At 41.4% G+C, this 26,905-nt stretch overlaps 6 protein-coding genes across 9 annotated transcripts; 2 read left to right on the plus strand and 4 right to left on the minus strand.

Moving 5' to 3' along the window:
• Positions 1-17: 17 nt before the first annotated feature.
• Positions 18-2,009, minus strand: LOC130536369 (GDP-D-glucose phosphorylase 1-like). 2 transcript variants are annotated; one of them, XM_057052256.1, is made up of 2 exons: positions 1,378-2,009; positions 18-1,314 (listed from the first exon to the last, which is right to left on the minus strand). In XM_057052256.1, the coding sequence occupies exons 1-2, from the start codon at positions 1,765-1,767 to the stop codon at positions 697-699; spliced, it is 1,008 nt and encodes a 335-aa protein (XP_056908236.1). In that variant the 5' UTR covers positions 1,768-2,009; the 3' UTR covers positions 18-696. The 2 variants fall into 2 exon arrangements, with proteins under 2 accessions (XP_056908236.1, XP_056908235.1); XM_057052255.1 differs by having other exon boundaries at positions 18-2,009.
• A 944-nt stretch (positions 2,010-2,953) lies between these two features.
• On the minus strand, positions 2,954-5,487 carry LOC130536664 (GDP-D-glucose phosphorylase 1-like). Of its 2 annotated transcripts, XM_057052768.1 has the most exons (2): positions 4,881-5,487; positions 2,954-4,817 (listed from the first exon to the last, which is right to left on the minus strand). In XM_057052768.1, exons 1-2 carry the CDS (start codon positions 5,268-5,270, stop codon positions 4,200-4,202), a joined length of 1,008 nt encoding a protein of 335 aa, XP_056908748.1. In that variant the 5' UTR covers positions 5,271-5,487; the 3' UTR covers positions 2,954-4,199. The 2 variants fall into 2 exon arrangements, with proteins under 2 accessions (XP_056908748.1, XP_056908747.1); XM_057052767.1 differs by having other exon boundaries at positions 2,954-5,486.
• Positions 5,488-6,613: 1,126 nt separating this feature from the next.
• LOC130536371 (titin-like) lies at positions 6,614-14,395 on the plus strand. The gene is made up of 4 exons (XM_057052261.1): positions 6,614-6,875; positions 7,291-7,405; positions 7,876-14,139; positions 14,255-14,395. Exons 1-4 carry the CDS (start codon positions 6,855-6,857, stop codon positions 14,287-14,289), a joined length of 6,435 nt encoding a protein of 2,144 aa, XP_056908241.1. The 5' UTR covers positions 6,614-6,854; the 3' UTR covers positions 14,290-14,395.
• A 219-nt stretch (positions 14,396-14,614) lies between these two features.
• Positions 14,615-16,407, plus strand: LOC130536373 (calcium and integrin-binding protein 1-like). Its single transcript, XM_057052264.1, has 7 exons — positions 14,615-14,799; positions 15,086-15,120; positions 15,199-15,304; positions 15,422-15,575; positions 15,648-15,766; positions 15,867-15,955; positions 16,034-16,407. Exons 1-7 carry the CDS (start codon positions 14,749-14,751, stop codon positions 16,053-16,055), a joined length of 576 nt encoding a protein of 191 aa, XP_056908244.1. The 5' UTR covers positions 14,615-14,748; the 3' UTR covers positions 16,056-16,407.
• rccd1 (RCC1 domain containing 1) lies at positions 16,307-18,491 on the minus strand. 2 transcript variants are annotated; one of them, XM_057052263.1, is made up of 8 exons: positions 18,463-18,491; positions 17,798-17,998; positions 17,554-17,719; positions 17,353-17,474; positions 17,176-17,280; positions 16,869-17,018; positions 16,752-16,781; positions 16,307-16,607 (listed from the first exon to the last, which is right to left on the minus strand). In XM_057052263.1, exons 1-8 carry the CDS (start codon positions 18,467-18,469, stop codon positions 16,456-16,458), a joined length of 933 nt encoding a protein of 310 aa, XP_056908243.1. In that variant the 5' UTR covers positions 18,470-18,491; the 3' UTR covers positions 16,307-16,455. The 2 variants fall into 2 exon arrangements, with proteins under 2 accessions (XP_056908243.1, XP_056908242.1); XM_057052262.1 differs by lacking the exon at positions 18,463-18,491 and adding an exon at positions 18,186-18,456.
• Positions 18,492-20,560: 2,069 nt separating this feature from the next.
• On the minus strand, positions 20,561-26,682 carry unc45a (unc-45 myosin chaperone A). Its single transcript, XM_057053105.1, has 19 exons — positions 26,524-26,682; positions 26,215-26,407; positions 25,823-25,998; positions 25,473-25,562; positions 25,199-25,366; positions 24,548-24,716; positions 24,263-24,433; positions 23,990-24,161; positions 23,606-23,906; positions 23,422-23,516; positions 23,191-23,332; positions 22,951-23,091; positions 22,749-22,876; positions 22,601-22,667; positions 22,409-22,522; positions 22,206-22,321; positions 21,708-21,825; positions 21,474-21,629; positions 20,561-21,388 (listed from the first exon to the last, which is right to left on the minus strand). The coding sequence occupies exons 1-19, from the start codon at positions 26,545-26,547 to the stop codon at positions 21,125-21,127; spliced, it is 2,805 nt and encodes a 934-aa protein (XP_056909085.1). The 5' UTR covers positions 26,548-26,682; the 3' UTR covers positions 20,561-21,124.
• Between the last annotated feature and the right edge of the window lie 223 nt (positions 26,683-26,905).

Raw genomic sequence — 26,905 nt, forward strand, 5'->3', positions numbered from 1 at the left:
CCAATAAAAAAACAGGATTCACTGTGATCGACATCCAATGTTTTATTTCAGACTTAATCACAAAATGCAGAAACAGATAGAGATAATCTTTTTTATAAAATCTGTAGTGTTTAATGGGCTGAAGGGCTGTACGCGGGCACAGAAAAGTGTAACAGAAGTTATTCTGGTCCATGCACATGTCAGCAGATTAACACATGCACCACATCAGGTGAATGAACAGGTCTCTAGGCTGGCGACTGTTGAGTCTGTCATGCTTCCATGGTGACGTAATTCTGGCAGATGATGTACTCTACAGGGAGAACGCCTGACCAGAGCGCCACAGTCAGACTTTTCACAACAGTTTTTAAATTTAACTCAATGTTTACAGCAGGAAAACAAAGTTTGATGGAACATTGACAGTCATTTCAATTGTGTCATAAAGACACTGTGAGTTGGGAAGAAAAAGGTGCTAATTCGGACAGTAATTGTTTAAAAACTATCCAGGATCAGAATTCTTAATAACCTATCAATCAATCAATAAAAGTGAAGACATTAAATCAACCACATCCTGTTCAAATGTTAATAGACGGATGACTCCTGTCTACATCCCAGTAACATTTTAAATACTCATACCTTCATATCCATTACAGTAGGCCATTATATCCAATAATACATGGATTTATAATACAATATTGAATGTTGACAGCTCAAAATCCATCATACATGCCTCAAATGGTGAATAAGCCGCTGTTCCAAAGTGTGAAGCTCATCCTCGGGGAAAAGTTGGCCCTGGATGATGTCTTTGACATCTTCCTCAGTCGCCACCTCATAGTCTGTTTTGTTCTTGAAGGGTAAATGTCCAGCCATTTCGCACAGAGCAATATTGAAGGCGGACGGTTCTTTGGCACCAAAGGATGGTATCCTGGGCCACACAACAACCCGAACTCCATTTCTCGATTGGTGACTCTCTTCGTTCTGTGCCTGATCACATGGTGGATGTCCTCTCGTCAAGAACACATTGTGAGCAACATTATTGTCCAGGAGAAAGTCTGTGACTTTACAGATGGTCCTGGAAATGTCCACCACCCCGTCTGATTCAGTGTAAAACAAGAAGCCGCCGGGAAAATCCGGAAAACGATGAAACCCTTTCTCAGGAAGCAACGGCTGGGCCGATTTGGGTTCGATCTGGAGTTCGTGGTTCAGATAATATCCGTGCAGGTGCAGGTGGTTGACAGAGGCAAATGCTCCAAGGCTGTTGAAGCCCATACGGAAGCCAGGATCGGAGCTCAGGAGAATGGATTCAATGCTGCTCTGGATAGCGAACTTCGTCAGGACCTGAGGGAAACACAGTGAAGGATCTGGAACAAAGAGACAATGTCCAAACTCCAGAGGACTCACATTGATCAGCACAACCATTTTCCCGGGTTCATCCTGCCTCTTTTCATTCACATCGCCCTCCTTCGTCATCTCAAATATAATTTCTTCGGGACTGACTTTGTTAAAGTTGAACTTATTGGCGTTGAACTCCTGCTGAACGTTCTGTATTTCCTGAGGTTTTCTTTTCTCGGTTGCTCTCTTTACATTCAGCTGAGCCACGTAGCCGTGCCGGCCAGGTATGATCCGGGTTGGTATGTCACCCAGACGGTACCTGAACAGTCCGCTGTTCATCCGGTCTTTCCAGTGAGCGCGAAGGTTTTCGTCAAATTTCGATAATGTTGGACCAGTTTCGGGGCTCCGTCGTACATTTGTAATAAAGTCTTGAACGCTGTAGACAAACTGACGCCTCATGTTTAAGTCACCTGGAGAAAGGGTGACTTCAAAAATGATACAAAGATAAAAATTTGGCAGTGCTCCTGAAATTCTTGTCACTACATCTAAAAGCCAAACAAAAACCGTGCAACTGGTGAGATAAAAAAAACCTCTACAGCCAACTCTAACATCCCAATCCTTTTAAACGTTGTTTAGAACAGCCGGAGAGTTGTAGATTAACGCTCATGCTTTGACTCATGGCTTCGCCCTGCATCCAATAGTAGTCCCCAACGTGTTATTACATCCAAACCCATCGAGACATGTCTTCAAACCAGGTAAACCGGGTGTGTTACATTATTAAGATGACTTGAATTCTGCCGATATAACTGTGTGTGAGAGCTAGTCTTAGAAGAAATACCCAAGAAAGTTCTGACCACTGAACTCAGATCTGTGCCGACACCTCAGTGAAAACAGAGGTTTTGGCCCAGATGTGGCCACAGGCCTGATTTTGTGTTTCGATCTGCACAAAATCACACAGAATTAGAACATTTGCTGTCATGACCCACACCCACTTATTAATTTGCAGAAAGATCCTGATCAAGTATGTGACATTAAAATCAGGGTTTGTGGAGATAAATATACTGAACCTTTCAACCCCGATTTTGATCTTGCCATCGGTGTAGTCCAGAGAGTGGAACCAGCCTTGCATCAGCAGGGCCCACTGGAGGCCAAAGGCTGCGATCAGGAAGTTGAAACCCACTGCGCCGAAACTGTAGCGCTTCAGAAATGTCATCAGGAAGCCAAATCCAACAAATATCACCATTACTCAAGAGTCTGTCCAATACTGAATACTGGTCCTGATCATGTCGTACACTATATGGAGTGAAAACACGAAGTAACACATCCCTAATTCAAACAGAGATCAATGGCAGATTATCAAGCAGATTATCAAGCAGACTGTAACTGTACTTAACTGTACGTGTTGTGTATTCATGCTGCAAGGGCTCAGAACAGGTTTCACTGACTATTATAATTCATGTCGATGTTCAGGCAACCAGGTGACTGCATCAAATTATTTCTAGGTTCTAAGGACAACCTTGGCGAATGAGAAGGTGAGATATGGACATTTAAAAAAACACATTTGCTTAAAATATCACTTTAAAAAAACATAGTTATCGTCAAAATCATGACATTTTCGCATAGAAAATAAAATTGACGGGTGCAATTTTATTTGTATTTGTATTTATTTCTGGTCAGAAAGAATGCGAAAAAAATGAACAAGAAAACTAAAAGCTTTCAAAAATGATAAATAATTACTTCCATAATAAAAAAAATAGTTAAAAGAGAATTTAGGGAATTTAAAAAAACTAAAAATCTGTGTGGAATGTGAATGACATTGGTGACCGTGACAATGAGACAAACACGCCCATTAGTCCTCCCTTAGAATAAAAAAACATGTGAACAGACAGTGCTCACACACATGCGCACACAGGCTCAAGACGACTAAGAGCTCAAATTACAACAAAGCACGAGGGAGATACAAATGTATACAGGATACATAGTGTGTACATAGGTGATTGATGGGCGCCTGTCCTGGAGATCCTGAAAAAAAAAATTGCATTGCCTTCCCCCATGTTTGCTCAAACAGGTTTTTACAAATATGGCTGGAAATTGAAAGTGTTCACTATTTGCATGTTTAAAATGTTGAGTAGCACATGAAATCACAAGTTATGGCTCATAAATTAATGTTATAAAGGTTGAGTTTGATGCAGTCCAATAAAAAAACAGGATTCACTGTGATCGACATCCAATGTTTTATTTCAGACTTAATCACAAAATGCAGAGAAACAGATAGAGATAATCTTTTTTATAAAATCTGTAGTGTTTAATGGGCTGAAGGGCTGTACGCGGGCACAGAAAAGTGTAACAGAAGTTATTCTGGTCCATGCACATGTCAGCAGATTAACACATGCACCACATCAGGTGAATGAACAGGTCTCTAGGCTGGCGACTGTTGAGTCTGTCATGCTTCCATGGTGACGTAATTCTGGCAGATGATGTACTCTACAGGGAGAACGCCTGACCAGAGCGCCACAGTCAGACTTTTCACAACAGTTTTTTAATTTAACTCAATGTTTACAGCAGGAAAACAAAGTTTGATGGAACATTGACAGTCATTTCAATTGTGTCATAAAGACACTGTGAGTTGGGAAGAAAAAGGTGCTAATTCGGACAGTAATTGTTTAAAAACTATCCAGGATCAGAATTCTTAATAACCTATCAATCAATCAATAAGAGTGAAGACATTAAATCAACCACATCCTGTTCAAATGTTAATAGACGGATGACTCCTGTCTACATCCCAGTAACATTTTAAATACTCATACCTTCATATCCATTACAGTAGGCCATTATATCCAATAATACATGGATTTATAATACAATATTGAATGTTGACAGCTCAAAATCCATCATACATGCCTCAAATGGTGAATAAGCCGCTGTTCCAAAGTGTGAAGCTCATCCTCGGGGAAAAGTTGGCCCTGGATGATGTCTTTGACATCTTCCTCAGTCGCCACCTCATAGTCTGTTTTGTTCTTGAAGGGTAAATGTCCAGCCATTTCGCACAGAGCAATATTGAAGGCGGACGGTTCTTTGGCACCAAAGGATGGTATCCTGGGCCACACAACAACCCGAACTCCATTTCTCGATTGGTGACTCTCTTCGTTCTGTGCCTGATCACATGGTGGATGTCCTCTCGTCAAGAACACATTGTGAGCAACATTATTGTCCAGGAGAAAGTCTGTGACTTTACAGATGGTCCTGGAAATGTCCACCACCCCGTCTGATTCAGTGTAAAACAAGAAGCCGCCGGGAAAATCCGGAAAACGATGAAACCCTTTCTCAGGAAGCAACGGCTGGGCCGATTTGGATTCGATCTGGAGTTCGTGGTTCAGATAATATCCGTGCAGGTGCAGGTGGTTGACAGAGGCAAATGCTCCAAGGCTGTTGAAGCCCATACGGAAGCCAGGATCGGAGCTCAGGAGAATGGATTCAATGCTGCTCTGGATAGCGAACTTCGTCAGGACCTGAGGGAAACACAGTGAAGGATCTGGAACAAAGAGACAATGTCCAAACTCCAGAGGACTCACATTGATCAGCACAACCATTTTCCCAGGTTCATCCTGCCTCTTTTCATTCACATCGCCCTCCTTCGTCATCTCAAATATAATTTCTTCGGGACTGACTTTGTTAAAGTTGAACTTATTGGCGTTGAACTCCTGCTGAACGTTCTGTATTTCCTGAGGTTTTCTTTTCTCGGTTGCTCTCTTCACATTCAGCTGAGCCACGTAGCCGTGCCGGCCAGGTATGATCCGGGTTGGTATGTCACCCAGACGGTACCTGAACAGTCCGCTGTTCATCCGGTCTTTCCACTGAGTGCGAAGGTTTTCGTCAAATTTCGATAATGTTGGACCAGTTTCGGGGCTCCGTCGTACATTTGTAATAAAGTCTTGAACGCTGTAGACAAACTGACGCCTCATGTTTAAGTCACCTGGAGAAAGGGTGACTTCAAAAATGATACAAAGATAAAAATTTGGCAGTGCTCCTGAAATTCTTGTCACTACATCTAAAAGCAAAGCAAAAATCGTGCAACTGGTGAGATAAAAAACCTCTCAAGTAATGCGGCTAGTTAAAGAAAATCTTCTGTGTTGACACTCGGTGGTTCTGACACCGGCGGAACTTCCGCATCATGACGGAATTCCGGTTAGTACTTACAAAATAAAATAATAGTCCTTACAAAATAAATGTATCTACTTCTTGCAAAAGTAAAGTAACTGCGACAGTTGAGTAAGTTTTACCCGTTAAAACCCACCTTAACTTAATCTGACAAATAAGTAGTAAACATCTTTTCATATTTTATGTTGTAGGCTGTGATAGTTTATACACTGCAGTAGTTTTTCCTGTTAGTGCATACTGCATCAGAGTATGCACTATTGTGAGTGTGTGTTAATTTTTAGTGCTCCTGTGATATTTCCATTTGTAACACATGATTGTGTGTAAGCAGCACTCGAAAAAAGTGCAGTTTTGCATTCTACAAAACTTCAAACTCCTGTAGTCAAAACCAAAAACAATATAATGGCTCGTTTAGATTGCAGGGAATGTCCAAACCCCATAGTACTTACACTGATCAGCACAACCATTTTCCCAGGCTGATCTTGCCCCTTTTATTTCCCTCCTCTCTCCTTATTAAATATTATTTCTTCAGGACTGGAGTTGTGAATTCACCCAGATGATACCAGAGTTGGAACACAAATTCACAAATAAAGTCTTGGTTGCTGTTGACAAACTGATGCATGATGGTACCATCTGATAAGTGAATGAGATTACAATTAGTGCTGTTAATCACTGCTTGACTAACTGAATCAGTTTAACACAAGTGTCAATCACGAGATCTTGTGACTCTAGATACTTATTCACATTCTGCATTGAAAAGTTGAATGTTAGCAGTGTTCCGTTTGATTTATTTGTCCACCCCAGGGCAATAAACGCTTTACTTAAGGTAATACCTTTCACATGAGGTACCATTATTATTTCTGCATCTAAAAGGAACTCTAAATTGATATGAAATAGGTCAGCATTCCTGCTATTACCTTTCTAACTAAGTATGTCGTCAACACAGTTGGGTCAGTTGTGCTGTGTATTCCTAATTATTAATATAATTAATATTTTTCTTGTTGAACATTAATGAAACCCACATTTTATTGTAAGACTGCCAAGCAGCTTCCGGTTCGCTCTTCAAAATAAACTTCGCAGCGCAATAACGCGGTAGCCTAATACAAACCAATAAATTCGGCGTAAGTCGACCAGTACAGCTTTCAATCATTGAATTAATTTTTTGTTTCGGTCGCTTTTTCCCCGACTGACTCTATTTACTCTTACTGGCAATGAACGAACACGCAGCGGGCCAATCAGGACTCCAGGTTATTTTAGTTTCATGAGTCCGGAGATAAAAACGGGTCGCGTTCAGCAGTGTTACGTGGTTCAGAGTTTGGGAGGATCGCTACCATCGTTTAAGCTTAATTCAATATTTTTATTTATATAAAGGAGAATAAGAAGATAAAACAATGGAAGCCGACAATAATAAGGTAAGACTGATTTATGTTTCAAATTATTATGAAAAAGAATTAGAGCATATAGAGTTATAATTCTTTTTATTTATTTATTCTTCGTCAGTATCATGTCATTTAAAGTGAACTTCTTTAAACATTTAGAGGAGGATAATAATAGACTTGACTCTGTTAGACTTGCTTTTTTGTTTTTTTAAACATGAATATGCTCTTTTAGCTGGACTTTACACGAAAAACAACTATTTTACAGCTTATCTGAAACACTATAAAAACATTCTCAAACATTGTTTGTTTGGTTGTCATTAAGGTATTATAGCTATAAGCCATATCAAAAACTAAAACCCAGAGGAAAAAGATTTAAATAATGATTCTGGTTGTTGGTTTATTTATAATTATCATTTTCTTACAATCTTTGTACCATTTTCCTTTATAGAAGGGAAAGAATACAGAAGATCAAGCACATGGTCTAAATATAAACATGACACCAGATATCAATGCACAGCTGCCAGCAAAGGATTCTCAGTCACCCTGTGAAGTCATTGTCCAAGGTATGCCATTCTATTGCTGTTGGATAACTAGTAATAAAATACTTTTTAAATTTAGAATTATCATGATAGCACAATACTAAAAGCAGCAATGAAAACAGACCAGTTGTTGACATCGACTTAATTTCAAAAGCTTTCAGTTCCATAGCAATGCTAATGTACATCACAGTTACTTAAGAAGTATGTAGAGGTTTAAAACATATAATTAATTCTTAAAGTTATCATTAACTAATATATTTTTATGATCATACATTTCGTGGTTAGCAAAAAGTTCTTTTGAAAAGGGACGAGACAAAAGCCAACCTCTGTATAAGACTATTTAATGAAAGGGAATACACCTAAAAGTAACAATTGTTTTAATATGGGTTCAAAAAAAGAAAAATGTTTAGTCTAAAATATCACAAGAAATAGCAAATTATGTATTAATGAATACACTGAACTGTCTGCTTGACATTTATCTGTCTTTACATTAGGTCCTTCCTCAGCTTCGGCACAGAACAGAGGAGCCACACCAAATGTCAAGACCGAAGCTGCTGAGATGGAAAATGCTGTCAAGCCCAAACTCCAGATAACGTTTAGCACATTTACCATTAAGAACGGTGAAGTACTAAAGGTAGAAATTCCAGTGGTCGGTCACCCAGCACCTAAAATTGAGTGGCAGAAAAATGGCCAGGCAGTCAAGGAGACATCAAGGTTAGAAATTCTAAATACGTCATCACTAACGGTCCTTCATATCCGACACAGTGCCAGGGAGCACGCTGGCCAATACTCTATCACAGCGAGCAACAGTGCTGGAAAATGTACAGGAGAAATCACTGTGACTGTTCTTGAAAAGCCAGACCCACCCAAAGTACCTATAAGGATCGATGAGGTCAGTTCTGACTTTGCTGTCATTTCCTGGGATCCACCGGAATATACTGGAGGCTGTCAGCTGGACAATTACATTGTAGAGAAACGGGAAACCACAAGTACAGAATGGCAAACTGTGTCAACAACAACAGTAAGAACAACTATAAAAATCACCAAACTGAAGACCGGCAGTGAGTACCAGTTCAGAGTTTTTGCAGAAAACAGGTATGGAAAGAGTTCAGCCATCACATCCCCTGTTGTAACTGCACAATATCCCTTTAGTGTGCCTGGTGCTCCTGGAATACCAGTGGCAACCACAGTCACAAAGTACAGTATGGTGATTGAATGGGAGCCACCTGCCATGGATGGAGGCAGTCCCATCACAGGCTATCACCTTGAACGCAAAGAGAAGAATAGTATTTTATGGACCAAGCTGAACAAGCTCATTATAACAGATGCTCGATTCAAGACAAGTGGACTGGAGGAAGGTATTGAGTATGAATTCAGAGTCTTTGCAGAGAATATTGCTGGACTTAGCTCGCCTAGCAAGGCATCGGAATCTTATGTGGCAAGAGACCCTTGTGATCCACCCGGCAAACCTGAAACTGTTATCATTACAAAAGACAGTGTTACACTTCAGTGGTCAAAACCCAGGCATGATGGTGGAAGCACGATTACGGGGTATGTCGTTGAAAAGAAAGAGCTCCCGGATGGCAGATGGATGAAGGCAAACTTCACGAATATCATCGAAAATCAGTTCACGGTCACTGGGCTGACAGGAGGACAAGGTTATGAGTTTAGAGTGACAGCTAAGAATGGAGCCGGGGTGTGGAGCACACCTTCAGAAAGTGTAACCCTCATCGCTCAGGATGTCATTGAAGCGCCCACAGCATTCATTGATCCTAAGTTTAAGATGATGGTCATCGCGCAGGCTGGTGAAACCTTCATTATTGATGCAGATTACTTTGGAAAGCCTCTTCCTCAAGTAATATGGCTAAAGGATGGAAAAGAAATTGCAAAAATTTCACCAAGAATGGAGATCAAGAACACACTCACCCATACAACTCTCACTGTCAGGGACTGTATACGAGTGGATGGGGGAAACTTTCTCTTAAACCTCAGTAACTGTGGTGGAACCACATCTGTCCCAGTTAATGTGAGGGTCCTAGATAGACCTGGACCTCCTGATGGACCATTGAAGGTAAAGGTTGTCAGTGCAGAAAAGTGTAATCTTCACTGGAACCCTCCTTCACATGATGGTGGCGCTAGTATTTCTCACTATGTCATTGAAAAAAGGGAGAGCAGCCGTGTTACATGGACAGGAGTTGAGTCTCATGTAGAAGGTGTTAGTTACAAAGTGAACAAACTTGTCCCTGGTAAAGAATATATATTCAAAATTGCTGCTGTGAATAAGTTCGGTGTTGGTGAATTTCTGGAATCAGACCCATTTATTGCGCAGAATCCTTTTACCACACCTGCTGCACCTTCAACCCCTTCAGCCAGCAGTGTTACTGGTGACTCTGTGGTGCTGACATGGGAAAGACCTGAGACTGATGGTGGCTCTGAGATTGATGGCTACATCCTTGAAAAACGTGATAAAGAGGGTGTCAGGTGGACCAAATGCAACAGAAGGAGGTTGAATGATTTGCGGTTTCGGTGTACAGGACTTTCAGAGGGCCACTATTATCAGTTTAGGGTGATGGCAGAGAATGCTGCCGGTGTGGGCCCTCCTAGTGAGCCAAGCGAGTATGTGAAGGTTTGTGAAGCTGTCTACCCACCTGGTCCCCCGGTCAACTTTAAAGTGACAGATTATTCCCCCAGTACAGTGTCTCTAACCTGGTCACGGCCTATCTATGATGGTGGAGCAGCTATAAATGCATTCATATTAGAGATGAAGGAAGCATCTGAGGAAGAATGGATCACCTGTTCATCAAGCATAGGGATTGAGGACACCAACTACACTGTAAATAGACTCAGAGAAAACACAGAGCACAATTTTCGCCTAAGTGCAATAAATGCTGCGGGCGTCGGTGAGAATGTGGGTCTGCTAAGGAATGTGGTGACTGCTGAAAAGTTGGAAGCGCCTGAGATTGAGCTAGATGGAACTTTGAGGAAGATTGTAAATGTTCGATCCTGTTCCACACTACGACTTGTTGTCAGTGTCAAAGGGCGGCCACAACCTGAGGTGAAATGGTCAAAAGAAGATGGTATGCTGAGCGAGCGAGCTCAGATTGAGGTTACAGACTCCTACACAGTGTTAATGATTGAGAATGTTAAAAGAGATGACACAGGAAAATATGTACTGACTGCTGAAAACTGCAGTGGTTCTAAATCAGCCTTTATCAATGTCAGAGTTCTGGATTCTCCCAGTGCACCAACCAACTTACAGGTAAAGGATGTAAAGAGAGACTCTTTGTCGATTTCCTGGGAGCCGCCTCTTGTTGATGGAGGAGCGAAGATTTTGCACTATATCATAGAAAAAAGAGAGGAGGCCAGAAAGACTTTCACAAGTGTCTGCAGTAACTGTGTGAGGAACTCCTACAAGATTGACAATCTCCAGGAAGGATCCTTCTATTATTTCCGTGTTTTAGCTGTGAATGAATTTGGTACAGGACTGCCTGCAGAAACAACTGAGGTTGTCAAAATGTGTGAGGTTCCTTTTCCTCCAGGCAAAATCACTCTGAGTGATGTTACCTGTAGTGGTGGAAGACTCTCCTGGGAGAAACCAGACAATGACGGAGGAAGCAAGATCACAAGCTATATTGTAGAAATAAAGACCAAAGAAGATGACAATTGGATAACATATTCTGAAAACAAAGCAGTGACAGTAACTCTGAATGGGCTGGCCAGAGGAAGGGAGTATTTTGTCAGAGTCAGTGCTGTGAATGAAAAAGGAAAAAGTGAGCCAAAATCCCTCGTGATGCCTGTTATATTCAAAGATACTAGTGCTGAGCCTGTTTTCAATTTGCTGTCCAATGCCTTCAATGTGAAGTCAGGAAATGATCTAAAGATTGACGTTCCATTCAGGGCTGTGCCCCCTCCAACAGTAGTCTGGAAGAAAGATGGAAACTTGCTGAAAGAGACATGCCGGGTAAATGCAAATACATCTGACACTTTGACTCAGATCATTATTAAAGATGCAATCAGGACAGATGTAGGTGTATATGAGGTGTTCCTGGCCAACTCGGCAGGTACTGCATCTATGGAAATCCATGTAAATGTATTTGAAAAACCCGAGCCGCCAACTGATCTTAGCATTGACGAAGTGAGTGCTGACTTCATGTGTTTGTCATGGCAGCCCCCACGTTATACAGGCGGATGTCAAATTAGCAATTATATAGTGGAGAAGAGAGATACCACCAGCACAGTATGGCAAACAGTCTCATCTACGGTTGCTAGGACCTCAATAAAAATTGGTCGTCTAACACATGGCACTGAATATCAATTTCGTATAGCTGCAGAGAATCGTTATGGCAAAAGCCACTTTTTGGAATCTGAGCCTGTTATTGCTCAGTATCCCTTCAAGCCTCCTGATCAACCAAACAACATTAGGATTGTGAATGCTTCGAAGTCTTTCATCATGATAGCATGGAGCATGCCGGACAATGATGGTGGTAGCCCAATAATTGGATATCACGTTGAATGCAAAGATCAGAGCAGCATTTTGTGGACAAAGTTGAATAAAATCCCAGTGATTGACACCCAGTTTAAAGTAGCCAATGTTGATGAAGGATTGGTTTATGAGTTTCGGGTCTGCGCGGAGAATATGGCTGGTATTGGACCATGCAGTAAGGCATCAGAGGCCGTGGCAGCGAGAGACCAGTGTGATCCCCCACGTAACCTCGCAGTCACCAACATAACCACCAGCTCAGTTTCTCTTTCGTGGGATAGACCAGAATATGATGGTGGGGCTAAAATAACTGGCTACATTGTTGAATGCAAAGAAATACCAAATGGCTGCTGGCTCAAGTGCAACTTTACCACCTTACTGGACACCTTTTTGGATGTCACTGGGCTCACCGAGGATGAACAGTATGATTTTCGTGTGACTGCGAAAAACGCCGCTGAGCTTCTCAGTGCACCGTCTGAAACTACTGGGCCTGTGACAGTGCAGCATGACGTAGAGTCACCTAAAATTACCATGGAGGATAAATTTAGACAGGTGGTAGTTGTCAAAGCAGGGGATCTCCTAAGAATAGATGCTGATATCTATGGTCGCCCAAACCCCACAGTATTTTGGTTAAAGAATGGCAGAAATATTGGATCCAAAGGGAGGATTGAAATGACAGCAACAAAAACACACACCTCTCTACTTATCCGAGAATGTGTTAGGAAAGATTCTGGACAATATACACTGACCCTACAGAATCCAGGGGGTACCATATCAAAAATGATCACTTGCAAAGTCCTGGACAGACCAGGGCCACCAGCGGGGCCTCTGGAAGTATCTGGTCTTTCTGCAGAGAAATGCACTTTGTCATGGGGACCTCCTCATGAAACTGGTGGTGCCGAGATCCTGCACTACATTGTTGAGAAGTGTGAAACCAGCCGTGTCTCTTGGATTGTCATGTATAGTGACATGATGGCAACTACCTGCAAAATATCCAAGCTGCTCAAAGGAAATGAATACCTGTTCAGAGTTAGAGCAGTGAACAAGTATGGGGAAGGAGAAACTTTGGAAAGTGAGGCTGTAAAGGCCACAGATCCATTTACTGTACCATCAGCTCCAACAGATGTGGAGGTCACCAGCGCAACCAGTGATACCATGACTATCTGCTGGAAGAGACCTGAGACTGATGGTGGCAGCCGCATAAGTGGTTACATCATTGAGAAGAGGGAGAAGCAGGGAGTCCGCTGGGTCCGGGTCAACAAGAAACTCGTTTATGACCAAAGAGCCAAAGCCTCGTGTCTGCGTGAAGGTTGTGAATATGAATTCCGAGTTTTTGCTGAAAATTCTGCTGGACTGAGTGAACCCAGTCTTCCATGCCCGCTCACACTGGCAGAGGATCCCAAATTTTTACCTTCCCCTCCTTCAAAGCTCTCCATAACTGATTCATCTAGATCTTCCATCACCCTGTCGTGGAACAAGCCGCTATTTGATGGTGGAGCAGCAGTCACAGGATACAAAATTGAGTACAGAAAATCTACCGAAGAAGAGTGGAATGTTGGTGTCCACAACACGGACAAAACAGAGTTCACGGTTACTGGGTTGTCCTCTGGGACACAATATGTTTTTACTGTCAGATCCATAAACAAAATTGGCATCAGTGAGCCCAGTCCTGAATCAGATCCACAAGTGGCCATGGAGAGAGAGGAGGAACCCAGGTTTGATATTACTGCTGACACAAGGAAGACACTTCTTGTAAAGGCTGGCAGTTCATTTACCTTAACCATGCCTTTCACTGGCAAACCAGTTCCTAGTGTAACATGGGAGAAAGCAGATGTAGATCTCAGAGTAAGAGGAATGATTAACACCAGCAGCTCTGTCACCTCCATCACACTGGAAGGTGCAACCCGTGACGACTCAGGGAAATACACAGTCAAACTGCAAAACATAGCTGGATCTACATGCCTGACACTCAATGTACGGGTCTTGGATTCACCTGGTCCGCCTACTCATTTAACAGTCAAAGATGTGACAAAAATCTCTGCCACTGTTTCTTGGGACATCCCAGAAAATGAGGGAGGAGATCCTGTCAAAAATTATCTTGTAGATATACATGACATCAGGAAAAAAGGCTGGACAAGACTCACAGATAAATGTCGGCGACTGTCATACAAGGTGTCTGACCTGGAGGAGGGGGGCATCTACTTCTTCAGAATTACAGCTGAAAATGAGTATGGGATCGGAGTACCAGCTGAGACCAAAGAAGGCACAAAAATGACAGGTACCTTTATCCCCCTCAAAAAAACAAACTTGCATTTGGGCACTTTGTATATGCATTTGTATATTTGCAAATAAATGAGATTTTATTTTGTTGTTAACTACATTTCTAATTTCAGACACGGTAGACTGGGAGACAAATCTCGGAGCTTAAATGATGCCCTTTCCCAAGGCTGGATATGGAGGAGATAACTCACAAGATCTTCCACATGAAATTTATTTTTTTTCCCACAAGTTGCAACAATAAAATTTCAACAAGCGGTTTCATTTCACAGCCTTTTTATTGAGGAGAAACACTGGAGGTCATGAAACAATGACAACAACAACAACAATAATATTGTTGTTATTAGTAGTAGTAGTAGTCAATCGGATTGACCTCTTCTACGTGACAGAAGCACAAAAATCGTCTCTGCTTTTTAAAATGTTTTTAAATTGTTTTTTCGTTTTTAAACGAAAAGATCATCTCTTGTGATACAGCTTCAGGCAGGAAATAGATAGCGCGAGCAATATACCCGGAAGTCCGAGAATCAGAAACATTGTAGCTAGTAGTTTGGCAAGACGCTTGATTCAAATTTACATTAAATAAATTACATTTTCGAGTCGTGGGATCACTATGGGTACTACGGCAAGTCAACTCGGAAAGGATCTACTCTCAGAATATCAAGTAAGCGATATAAGTAAAGCAAATATGCTACATGGCTAAGCACAACAAATGGCTAAAGTTGACATTACGAATCGTAATGATCCAAGACAATCAAACTTGATTAGTGAAGAGTTAGACAACAACTTTTCGACTCTTTGAGTAGAACTATGTTTGTAATTTGGGGTATTATTTCATATAACATTAGAATAACATTGTAACATGATACCACGCTTCTGAACCTTTGTACTGTTGTGGTAAAGACAGCAGTCAAAATGTACAGTTGTACAAATGCTAATTTCTTCTTTAGGAGCTGACATTCCTGACGAAGCAAGAAATTCTTCTGTAAGTTCATCTTTTTCCATACACTAAGCTACTAGTTGTAATTAAGTACTTCTATCGAGCCTTCTCTCTTTGTTTTAGTGCTCACAAGAGATACACTGAACTGCTCTCAAACGCTGACCTTTCAAAAGATCTTTCCAATACCCGGGTGCCGATGGAAAAGATTCATACACTACCAGAGCTTAAGGTGAAAAGAACTTTAAGAGTTAATCGCCTGGAGTTTGAATTAACTTTCTATTCTAACAATGTGTAACTTAATTGCCCCCTACTCCCCTTTAAAGATTTTGTTTCCTTTCTATTATAGTCTAACCCTTTCCGGAAAAGGATCTGCCAAGTATTCTCAACATCTAACCCGAACGATGGGAGCCTGAGTTTTGAGGACTTTCTAGACCTTTTAAGTGCGTTCAGTGACTCTGCTACAATGGAAATCAAATCCCATTACGCATTTCGCATATTTGGTAAGCAGCATGGTGACATGAGCTGTTAGTAATGGTCGTCGCTCTCTTTTCTAAGCATTTTGATTCTTCCAGACTTTGATGATGATGGAACTCTCGATTGTGGCGACCTGAAGAACCTGGTGAACTGCCTGACTGGCGAGACCACTGACACACAGCTAACAGAAGATGAAATGAAGCAGCTCATTAAAAATGTGAGTTCATTGGGGATTTCGCTGATGTTACGAGGCACACTGATGTGTGTTGTTGCTACATTAGTCAATGACAAAACCTAAGTATATGAACATTGCTTAGATTCTGGAAGAGTCAGACATTGACAAGGATGGAACTGTGAACCTCTCCGAGTTTCAACATGTCATTTCAAGGTCTCCGGACTTTGTCAGGTGACTAGAAATTTTGCTGCTATCACACATACAGTGCAGTGGTGTCCACTCTTAACTTTTTATTTAATTTCTTTTCAGTTCTTTCAAGATTGTGCTGTGAAACCCCCTGGTCCACAGTGGAAATGCACCATTAACTCTTGTATGCTGTTTTATTTTCATTCAGAATAATTTTAAACATTTGCCTTAAATTATACTTGTCGATTTTACCGCCTTTAAAAGGGGACACTTCACCAACTTTTTAGAACTGTTTGTCGTGAGATGCTTCTTACACGTTGCCTATATAAAATCTACTGTTGATACTTAGAAAACTGCAGCTGTGTAGATATATATTTTAAAAAATGCAAAAGCAGAGGAAGAATAATTGTTTTTATTTTATGCATCATTTATGAAATATAAATATCCTGTAATTTTTGAATTTCTATACAGAAAATTAAAATTATTTTTCAAAATGACTCATTTATACATCTATGTCTTGGCAATTTAAGGAGATTTAAGCTGATTTAAGCCACTCTCTCTTCGACAACAGCTACGAAAGTGTTCCATGCCCCACACACTACATCAACCACTCGCATCTGCTGCTTCTTGAAGAACTCAACAAGCTGAGGTTCATCTGTACTCTTCAAAGTCGGGTGTCCAAGTTGACCGTAGTCCCCTGAAATTGTTACAGAAGGAAACAGATACAAAAGTTCAATTAATACTGCAGAAAACATTTTGATTTTCATTTTATTTAAAGAATTTTAAAAAGGGTCAATGTTGGGTTAAACAGTGTTGGGTCAAATGTCAAATACAAACTCACCCCAGCCGCAGGTGTAGAGGTCACCTGTGGCTGAAACACGGAGAATTCCAGATAAATGCCGATGTTACTGAGCATCAAATATTGCAGATATTGTAATTAATATAACAAGTTCCTTACTCGTAACGGCGGCTGTGTGGCGGGAGCCACAGCTGACGGCCATGATCTCACATGATGGAGAAACATCCAGCAGTGCTGGGAAAGCCTGGATGGATATGAACACCTCCTCATGTTTGTCTCCTTCCTGTGTCTCTTCGGTTGATGATGATCCTGCACAGTACAGTTACTCATACATTTGATATTTGTGTTTAAAAAGATTGTTGTTGTTTTTAAAAAAGAAAAACCTCATTGGTATCTTCATTGAAGCTTTCATTTATATCGTGTGCCCATTAGGACATTGCAGTGACAGGAGAAAAATATATATTACCTGCTTTCGGACTGCTCTGTTGAGGCAGTGTTTTTCTCAGACTGCGTGACGGAAGTCCCAGCTGACCACTTTCATTCCAGCCCCACACATAAAGGTCGCCCCCATCTGAGTGCAAGATCACCTGAATTAAGGTTCGATCCTTCCTTAACAAAACCCCTCATTGGCAAAACCACAAACCGCTAATGCAGACGGAGTGCCATCCTCCCGTAGCTACACAGACCATGGGCATCCCCCACAAGGCCTCCACTGCTCTGGGCTTCTCCTCCGAGGTTAGAACTCCATGCCCTAACTGACCATGACTTAAGATGACACACATTACCAGGTAAGGTTCTTATAAATGGTTAAGTCACACCACACAGAGGTGAGAATTAAGGCTACCTGCCCAGTCCCCAGGTGTACACAGCTCCAGTGGCACTGAGGAGCATGACATGTTCTGCACTCACTGCTACACTCTTGGCTTTCAAATGTGGTGATAAAGAGCGGTAGAGAGGGGCTTTAGTGGCTATATAACCTCCAGGCAGCAGGGGCAGATTCAAAGGAGAGTCTGAAAATCAAGAGAATTTCTTTGAAGCCAGCTATCTCAAAAAGATTAGAATAGTCAATACAGGGTTTTGAGGTATACCAGAGCTCTCTTTATTTAACTCCATACTCCACGTTGGAGTCTTCTCTACCTTCTGCAGATCCCAGGACTCAAGCCTGTCTGAGAATGCAAGAGTCAAGTGGGATTCACTGACAAAGACATCTTTGCAACCATGGCTCTCCTTCACAATACCACAGGATTCAGTGACTGCTCCAAATCCAGCTACATAAACACAGCTGTCACCTAACAGAGGAAAACACATGGCAATCTGGTGAGTACACATCTGAAAAAAGAACCACAGCAGAAAAACAAATCAAGTGTCAAGTTTAAAAAAAATGCAAGAGAACAAACGCAACCAGCAGACTTGTATTTAAATGCCAAACAGTATTTCACAGCCACAGCCGACCAACTTAATGTATAGTACTCTTACTATTAAAATATAAATTTGTTCTTCGACTCCAGCATGCTCTTATTTTACAATCACGTCCATCCCCCTGACTTGTTAGCTCTACTGGTCTAATGATTTTTACTTCACTTAGCCCCTCTTTATTTAGTTCGTCGTGAGGGAGTATCTGCTCAAACGCATTGAAACCAAACCCGAACCACCGCATTAGAAGTGCGTTTCCAGCTCTTTTTGTGAAACACTGAGTCGCGCAACGAGTTTCGAGTTCCAATTTAGCATGTGGCTATTTAGAGTTTAGACATACTGCGCATGCGTCCTACAGCTGACGCGAGTCCGACCATAAAATGAGGCCGAAGAAGTCCTTTTTCCTTCTTCCGGTTTTAACGGCAGTTTGCATCCAAGCTGTTGCATTACTGCCATCTATCGACGTATATGTCCATTACTCTTCTTTACAGACTTCTCAATTTTCCGGTGTTGGCAACCCACTTGTATGTTTCCTCACCATATATACGGTACTATTTAAGTTGCTGTGCCCTATTCGTAATCTTGCTATTATGACCTGTTCCTTTCTGTTATTTCCCCTTCTTCTCGATGAGTTGTCCATCCTTTTTATTGAAAAAAGATGCCTCCCCTTGCCTTTTGCCTCCCAATTCTGTTGCTACCTCTCAATTGTTTTCCACCATACATTACTCTTCCCTTCTGACTTTGACAATCTGACCCCATTTCGACACTTATTATATCTGTTACTGAATCTTGACAACTTGTTTTAATACTTATTAATGCAGATACTGAATCCATGCAAATTAATGCCCTCTTAATGTTATTCTGGAATACCCACTGTACTGCCATTCGTAATGCAACCAACTCAGCTTCAAATACATTGATATAGTCTGATGTTCTTGCACTATATTCAATGTTTCCAGAAGGTACTATAAATGCGGAGCCAGTTGTATCGGTTTGTGTGTCCTTTGACCCATCCGTATATATCTGGATCCATTTGTTATATCTGCTGTCCAGAATATAGTAACACTCACTTTTAATATCAGAGCTCTTCTTACTGTGCTTGACTTTGAGAAGCTCTAAGTCTAACTTTCGACTCTCCCATAACCAGACTTTTGTCAGCAGCCCTTCCCTCCACATCATGTCATATGCTTTCTCCACATGAAAGAAAAGTGCAATTATAACCTCTTTACTGACTTGAGCCTTCCTTATTTTATCTTCTAAACACACTACTGGGTCTAAGGTTTGCCTTCCCTTCCAAAGGTCACTCCGATACACCACCAGCTTGCTTTTACTCTCTACTAAATATATTCACCTTTCATTTATCATTCTTTCCATCAGTTTACAGATATGTGAGGTTAATGCAATGGGTTGTTTTATACAACATTGGCCACTTAACAAGACCTCTTTTGCTCAAATGTTTAATCATAACATAATTTATCTCATCCTTCCCTGGCGCAGCTTGCCCAGTCTTATCCAGGGCCATCCTAAGCTCACCTATAGTAAAAGGAGCATCCTCATCCATCCTAAACTCACTTCCCTAGTTAACACCCCTCTATACTCTGCCTTAGTTACATCCCTGCCAATCTTTCCCTCCTCTGATAAATTATTGGAGCTATGCACTCTAACAAATGTGTTTGCCATCATCTCTGCCCTTTCTCTATCCATCACTGTTGTGACACCATCCTCCACCAAAACAGGATGACTCCAATCTCTCCTGTTTCCAGACATCTTTCTAATCACCCCCATACCTCCCCTATCTCTGTTACCTTTCCTATTGAGGCACAAAATTGCTGCCAGTGAGTTCTCCTCACTGTAGCCTGGGCCTTCTTGAACTAAATCAAATGTTGGAAATTGTGTGTTCTTTTAACTTGCTTTCTTTTAACTATTTCTGTCCCTCACTGCCTCCTTACACTTCTCATCCCACCATGGCATCACCTTTCTCCCATTACCTTTGGTCTTTGGAATAGCTTTTGTTGCAGCTGCTAAGATGCCTTGCTGACTTTATAATCAAGCATCTCTATACTCAGCTCTACACTAACTTGACTTAACTGCCTATCACTTTCCTCCATAAATGCCAATTTGCTTTAGTAATGATCCATTTCCACTCCTTTCTCTGTCCTGTTTGCAGAAAATCAATATTTATTTTGCACCATACTGGGTAATGATCACTCCCTATCGTTCCTCTATGCCACACTGACCAATCACACCGAGCTGAAATGCTACTCAACACCAATGTCAAAACCAGATGCAGACTCTTTACCCATATTCATATTAATTCTTGTATAACTACCATCGTTTAAGCACACTAGATTTTTCTCAGCCATATATTCTTCAATTATCTGCCCATTATGATCAGTTCGATCACTTTGGCCGAAGAAACAAAAAATTAAAAACCAATATGTTCTGGTAAATACTTTATTTTCTACCAAAGTATACACTGATCTGTATACTCAACACGTAGCAGACACTGTAAACAAAAACTTTATTATATATAAAAATTGGCTTAGCTGTGTTTTTCCACAAATGTATTACTTTTAGTGTCAAAAATCTTTTCAGTTTAAAATTTACAGCACATGCCATAGATTTCATTTTATACATTTTATTACACATGTTTCTTTCTCTTAAAAATGTGTGTAGGAGTTTGGGAAACAAAGAATGATGTTACGTGGGTACGGAATGTCAACTTTCAAAACATTTTCAGTACAAACTGAAAATCAATACCTTAAATTTGGTAGCATAATTAAAAAGGAATGTTGAGTGGACCATGATATAGCATGCTTTAGGCACTGCTATATCTGACATATTAGACCTTTAAAGACAAATAAGAATCTTGCTGGCAATTTCTAATTATCCAGACAAAAAATGTATATCCTAGGAATGGAAATGTCTTAAGTGGTCCCATATCATTCAAAAAGCACTTGTTCCCCAGAGGCACATCCACACCGCATTTTTCGTAGTCCAATTCACTTTCCCTCTCTGGTCTTAATAATGCCGTACTCTATAGCCTGGTCTAAACAGTTCTGGGCTATTCTAGAAACAGCTTCTACTGCCCCCTCTCCTCCCTTTGCCAAGACAGAGAGAATCTCCAAAGCTTCACTCTCTATAAGCGTCTCAGCCAGACTCTTCTCTGCCTGGATCATGTTCTGAACTATGACCACTCCGCGATGACGTAGATCAGGTATGTCACTTAGCAACAACGCCTGAACGATCTCAAGCCAGTGGGTCGTCTGAGGGAAGACAGCAGTGACACATGAGGAAAAAAAAAATACAACTTTGAAATAGTGACTGTTGAACTGATGAAGGGGTTCTTACTGTTCCTGGGATGCGGGCACAGAGCTCAGGCTGTTCAGCTGTCAGCATGGCCAGAGTTCCTGCAGCTGCTTTCCTCAACCTCTCATCCTCTTCCCCGCTGTACAAAACAAGCAGCTTAAGGCGATCATTTCCTGTGGCTAGATACAGTTTCTGAACCTGAGGAGACACCAAATAGCCAAGGCTTAAATCCATCTTTGAACTATATCTGTGCTGTTCTCTCATGTACTGTCTCACCTCTGTACTCAAGACCAAATTACACATGCACTCCGTAGCTGAAGCTCGAACTAAGTCGTGCTCCTCAAACATATAGCCTTCAATTTTTGGAACTGCCTTCTCCTTTATAATCTTTTGTCTGTAGAACATCAATACAAATACAAGGTACAAGGTCATGATGTTAAAATGATCCGATAGCCTAGTCACAATAAAATGATGGTATTAGTAAGGTAAAATCACTAACTGTTAAATTTGAAACATAACTAAAAGTTACATTTATAAATTTAAAATACTCAACATATTACAATACTTGTATATTGACCTAAAGATATACATTTTTTTTCCAAAACTGAAAGTCTCAGTAAAAATTTTGATTTTTCATGAGAGGTAGCCATATGTAAAAGATGTGCAACTAAATCTATGTATTATATTCACAAACTTTAACAGAAAATACTTATAAAATTGGCATCAGAATAAAATTTTCGTTGTTATCTTCGTTGCCTCCCACTAGTGGCCAACCTGAGTCTTTCACTGATGCCGGCCAAGTTGGTGAGAGCCATGAGTGCCTCAAAGTTCTGCAGCAGTGTGCATTCAAGACTCAGGAGACTGACAAGGGGGCGCACAGTCTCATAGATCTGCATTGCAAAAAAGAGGCATAATGTCATACAGGAAATGAACTGAACTTATTTTTAAAAGAGATTTTTAAATGAAGTGGTTCTCACCCTTTCACCAGGAAAAGCTATCTCTGGGTTAGACGTTATCGTTATTTTTGCCAGGGCTTGTGCTGCTTTGACTTTACCCACATCTGTATTTTCAGATGTCAAAGGAATCAAAGCCTGTGGGGGTGAAAGGACTTCAGCAACAACGTATATATATTCAGGTTAAACGCAGAACAGTTTTTGGCAGTGCCATACCTTTCCTCCACCCTGTGCCACGACTGTGCCTCTGTCTTCTTGTTTTTCCACCAAAGCTAAGAAGACCCTGCCATAGAAAAATAGCAAGTTAAACTTTGCATAAAGAAATGCAAGTTGAAAAAGATCCCCACCCCTCCTGGATTCTCACCTGGCGATACACTCCCTGCATGCATCAGTGAGGGCAGGACTCTCTTGTTTGACCATGCACACCAATGCAGACACCACACCTGCCTCCAGCAGTTTCTTCAGCCTTTTCTCCACATAAGACAGGGCATCCTGAGCTCAAAACAAGCAGGTTATCTTAGGACATATGATAAATAGAGTGTCATGGGGCAGCTTTTAAATGTTACCTTGGGGTGCTCTTCAGGTACATGCTGCTTTGCATACTTGGCCAGTTCCACCAACTGCGGGTCCGGTTTCTCTGCATCATAACTGTTGGTGCAATTCACCAATGTAGAGCCCACAGCAAAGAGGACTGTCTTATCGTCAGACTGTAGCAGCACAAAGCGCAAAAAATAGCAGGTAAAGTTATAGTTTAAAAATAATATATATAATACCAGTAATTGAAAACATAGAGTCAGTAGTCAAACCTTTGCAAGTTCACACATGCCAAGAAGGGCATTTTTATCTTGCACCAAGTCTTCTTTCACATCAGCATCAAAGGTGAGGTAGGCCAGGCCCTCCACGGCCCACCGGCGGGAGGTTGGAGGCAGAGACTCATTACACAGCCACCTAAAAATAGGACACAGCTTAAATCCATTTTCACATGATTGTCCAAATGAATGCTCCTAATGATCAACATTCAAATCTGTCTCGCATACTTCCTACACTGCTTGGCGAGCTTCAGCGTTGATCCTTCCGCAAACTGCTTCATGCTGAAATCTGTCCCTCCAGCTGATCCAAGCTTGCACAGACCCTGTGCACAAACCAACAGAATGCAGTGGTTACCTTCAGACATTTTCCTGTCTTCTAGTTTAACAGAATTGCTCTCCCTGCAGCCCTTACCACGAGTGCTCTCACGCGTATTCGGTCATTCTCGCTCTTCTTGTAGAGGTCCTTCAGAAGGGCCACACCATTGGCTGTAATGAAAGAAGCTCTCTTTGCCTTGCCTGCAGCATGGATTAGAGCCTCCACAGCTATCTGCTGGTGAGTGATTTCTTTTGAGGCACAAAGGGAGATGACCACATCCATCATCCCTGACAGCTCCAGCATTCTGTTGCCTACATCGCTTGGCCCTTGCAGGAGCACTGACACCGTCTGGATGGCTCGCAACTTGGTGTCCAAACCAGACTGACTAAAACGTTGCCTACACATGAACACACAGGTTATTGATCCACAAAATGACACCTAAATGTTGGCTGTTTCTGGTAAATAGGTGGGACGACTCACTGCACAAATTCTTCGCAAAGTTTGCTAAAGTTTTCTCTCTCTTTGTCACTCTTTAGGTCATCGTACAGTTTGCTTAGCAACACTGAGCAGCTCATGTGGGAGTTGTCTGTTAGAGGTGGTCCATCAGCAAGCTCGGGGACTGTTCCAGCCACCTCCAGGATATTCTTAAGTCCTGCAGAAATTTGGTTGGTTGGAGAAATGCTACATGAACAACAGTGTAACAAACCTTCTGAAATTAGCTTTGTGAACCAAAAGAGGCAGACATTTTCATACCCTGGTCTATCAACCACAGCGTGAGGGAGTTGTCTGGGTTTTTCAAAGATTTGCGGGGAACCTGCTTGATCAGAAGGTTGATAGCACTGTCTCTTCCCGGTCCCGACACATTTGAGGCTGAGATCATTTGCAGGAGGTGGTGTAACATTGAGCGCAGCTCCTTGGACGGTTCTGTGTTCAGACAACACAGTCAATGCTTGTCAAACACACACAACATTAAACGGATTACACCTGTACAGAAGTGCAGTCAAGTCTAATATAAACAGCTTAAGATTGGAAACTGACCGGGAACAATGGCTTCATCTTTCCCTCTGATCTCTCTTGTCATGCCCTCTGTTAGAGCCTCAAACATCACCTGCAGTAGGTGGCAGGCAGCCAGGGACACAGCGGAGGCTCCTGATCCCATTACTGCACACAGCTGTTCCATCCGCAGCTCGTTCACTATGGCCATGGTCTGGAAATAAAACAACAGATGTCAGCTAAAGAAAAGTATTTAACAGGCCCAATCAAAATTTTGTCCCATTTAAAAGTCTTCTAAAAAGAAAACCTATGGAACAGCCTACAATTAAAATCAAACATTCACATTTTGAAGTAAGAATATAGGAGCAGCTTCAGGAAGATTTTAAACCTAGTCTTGATAGTTTATTAATTTATAAAGCTGATTTAACAATTATGCTTACATTAAGAAAACATTATCAACACAGTTCTACCAACAAGTGAATAGTCTCCAAAAAAAAAGAGATTTGATGTTACTAATGTTACGGAACAAAAACACATACATTTTTATAACGTGTATAACTTAATTCTTTTATATTCTGTATCTATAAAATTGGTGTACCTCAGAAATGAATGAACTGTATCTCTTATTTGCAAACACAATTTTCAGGCTGATAAGTATCCTCATTGAACTACTTCATGGAGAACAGCCACACTTACCCTGGACTGATGCCCTGTGCACAACCCCACTAACGTCCTCAAAGCAGATAGCACAACCTCCTCCTGCTTCGACTGAAGAAGCCTCTGAATCAGTTTCACCCCATCGTTACGGAAAATCTGCTCAGCTCCTGCATCTTCTCGCGATAAAACCACCAGATTCTGTGCAGCCTGAATGCAGAAGGGATCACAAATTTTAATGACAGTCTAAGTAGGATAAAACAGTCAAAAATGAACTACAGGAACCTAATACGTCTTCCTTGGGAACCAAAGTTACCTTTTGTTGATCTGAATCTTTTGCAGATGAATCTAAGAGGAGAGAGAACATCTGCTGCACACGAGAATCTGTGGAATTTAGCTGTATTGACTGCACGGACAAGAGAAAATAAATGAGAGATTTATTAATCCACCTTGGTGAAATTGTTTTGTCACATAAATAAAAAAGAACGCTGATATTTATAAGTTTATATAAATATAAGAAATGCTACGAATTTGTAAAAAGAGAGGCCAGGTGAGTAGAGACTGAAAAATCAATCATGCATGTTGCTACAGAACAACAGTGTTTACAGTCATTCATAAAGCTTCACTGCAGGCCAGCATCCGTTTTGAGAGCAACCAGGTCATCACCTTTTGCTGAATTTGTGCTCCCAGCTGTCTAAGCAAATCCTGGAATGCTTTGTTTTTTGGCTCTAGTTGCGCACACCTCTGAGCATCCATGAATGCCTGGTCAAGTCGACCGAGTTTGAGAAAAGCCTGTGATCTTCGGAACCTGGCTTTCACATCACCCGGATCACTATCAAGAGCTGAACAGTGACACACACACACAATTTTCAATACATAATATGCATGAATGCATGGAAAAAAATTTAATCAAAGTGCATGCAACAAACAAGACATAATCCTGCCAAATGTTGCCATACTTTTGCTGTTAAAAGGCACCTGGTGGGTGGCATATAACCTAGGTAGCTAGTGTTTAATTATCTATGAACTCTAATACCCCGGAATGTGAGCATTCCCACCTTTTGTGGCATCAGCCTCTGCTTTGCTGTACTCCTCCAGTTTAAGGTAGCAGGCAGAGCGATTGCGGTACAGAACAGCACTTTCTGACTGACTGTCGCTCAGATTCAAAGCTTTAGTGTAACAACAAACAGCGCTAGGCAAATCTCCTGCTTTGAAAAGGGCGTTTCCCTCCTCTTTGAGTGCTGCAGGGTCCTGAGATGAGACAAGAAAGGTGGACAAGTGGACTCAGAATGACAAGCTTCGACCCAAAGATACGGATGGAATCTACTAAGCTTAATATGATACATTCTGTAACAAGCGTCTATTACCTTTTCTTTTTCAGTCACATTCATCTTCACGGTGCAGCAGGCAAAACAATGCTACTATACAATAATATAGTGGTGAACTTTATGCAGAATATTCTGAGACAGTAGCGACAACTTCAGACTAACATAGAACGTTATACTCTACTTCCGGGTGGAGGGAGCACGCTGATGACGTAGGCGCTGCAGCTCCGCCCACATCCTTGCACTCTGTCACCATAAAAGGAGAAGAGGAGTCAAACCGTCCCTCCAGCCTTTTCTGCTTTTTTGGGAACATTTTCATTCTCCTTTTTTTGTAGGATGTGGAGAAAGAAAGTAGGTACGTAAAAAAGACACAAGCTTTATCTCCCTGTTTCGCACACAAAAACCTTTTTTAGCAGTAGCTCAA

This window comes from Takifugu flavidus, chromosome 13, assembly GCF_003711565.1.
Source record: "Takifugu flavidus isolate HTHZ2018 chromosome 13, ASM371156v2, whole genome shotgun sequence".
Taxonomy (NCBI): domain Eukaryota; kingdom Metazoa; phylum Chordata; class Actinopteri; order Tetraodontiformes; family Tetraodontidae; genus Takifugu; species Takifugu flavidus.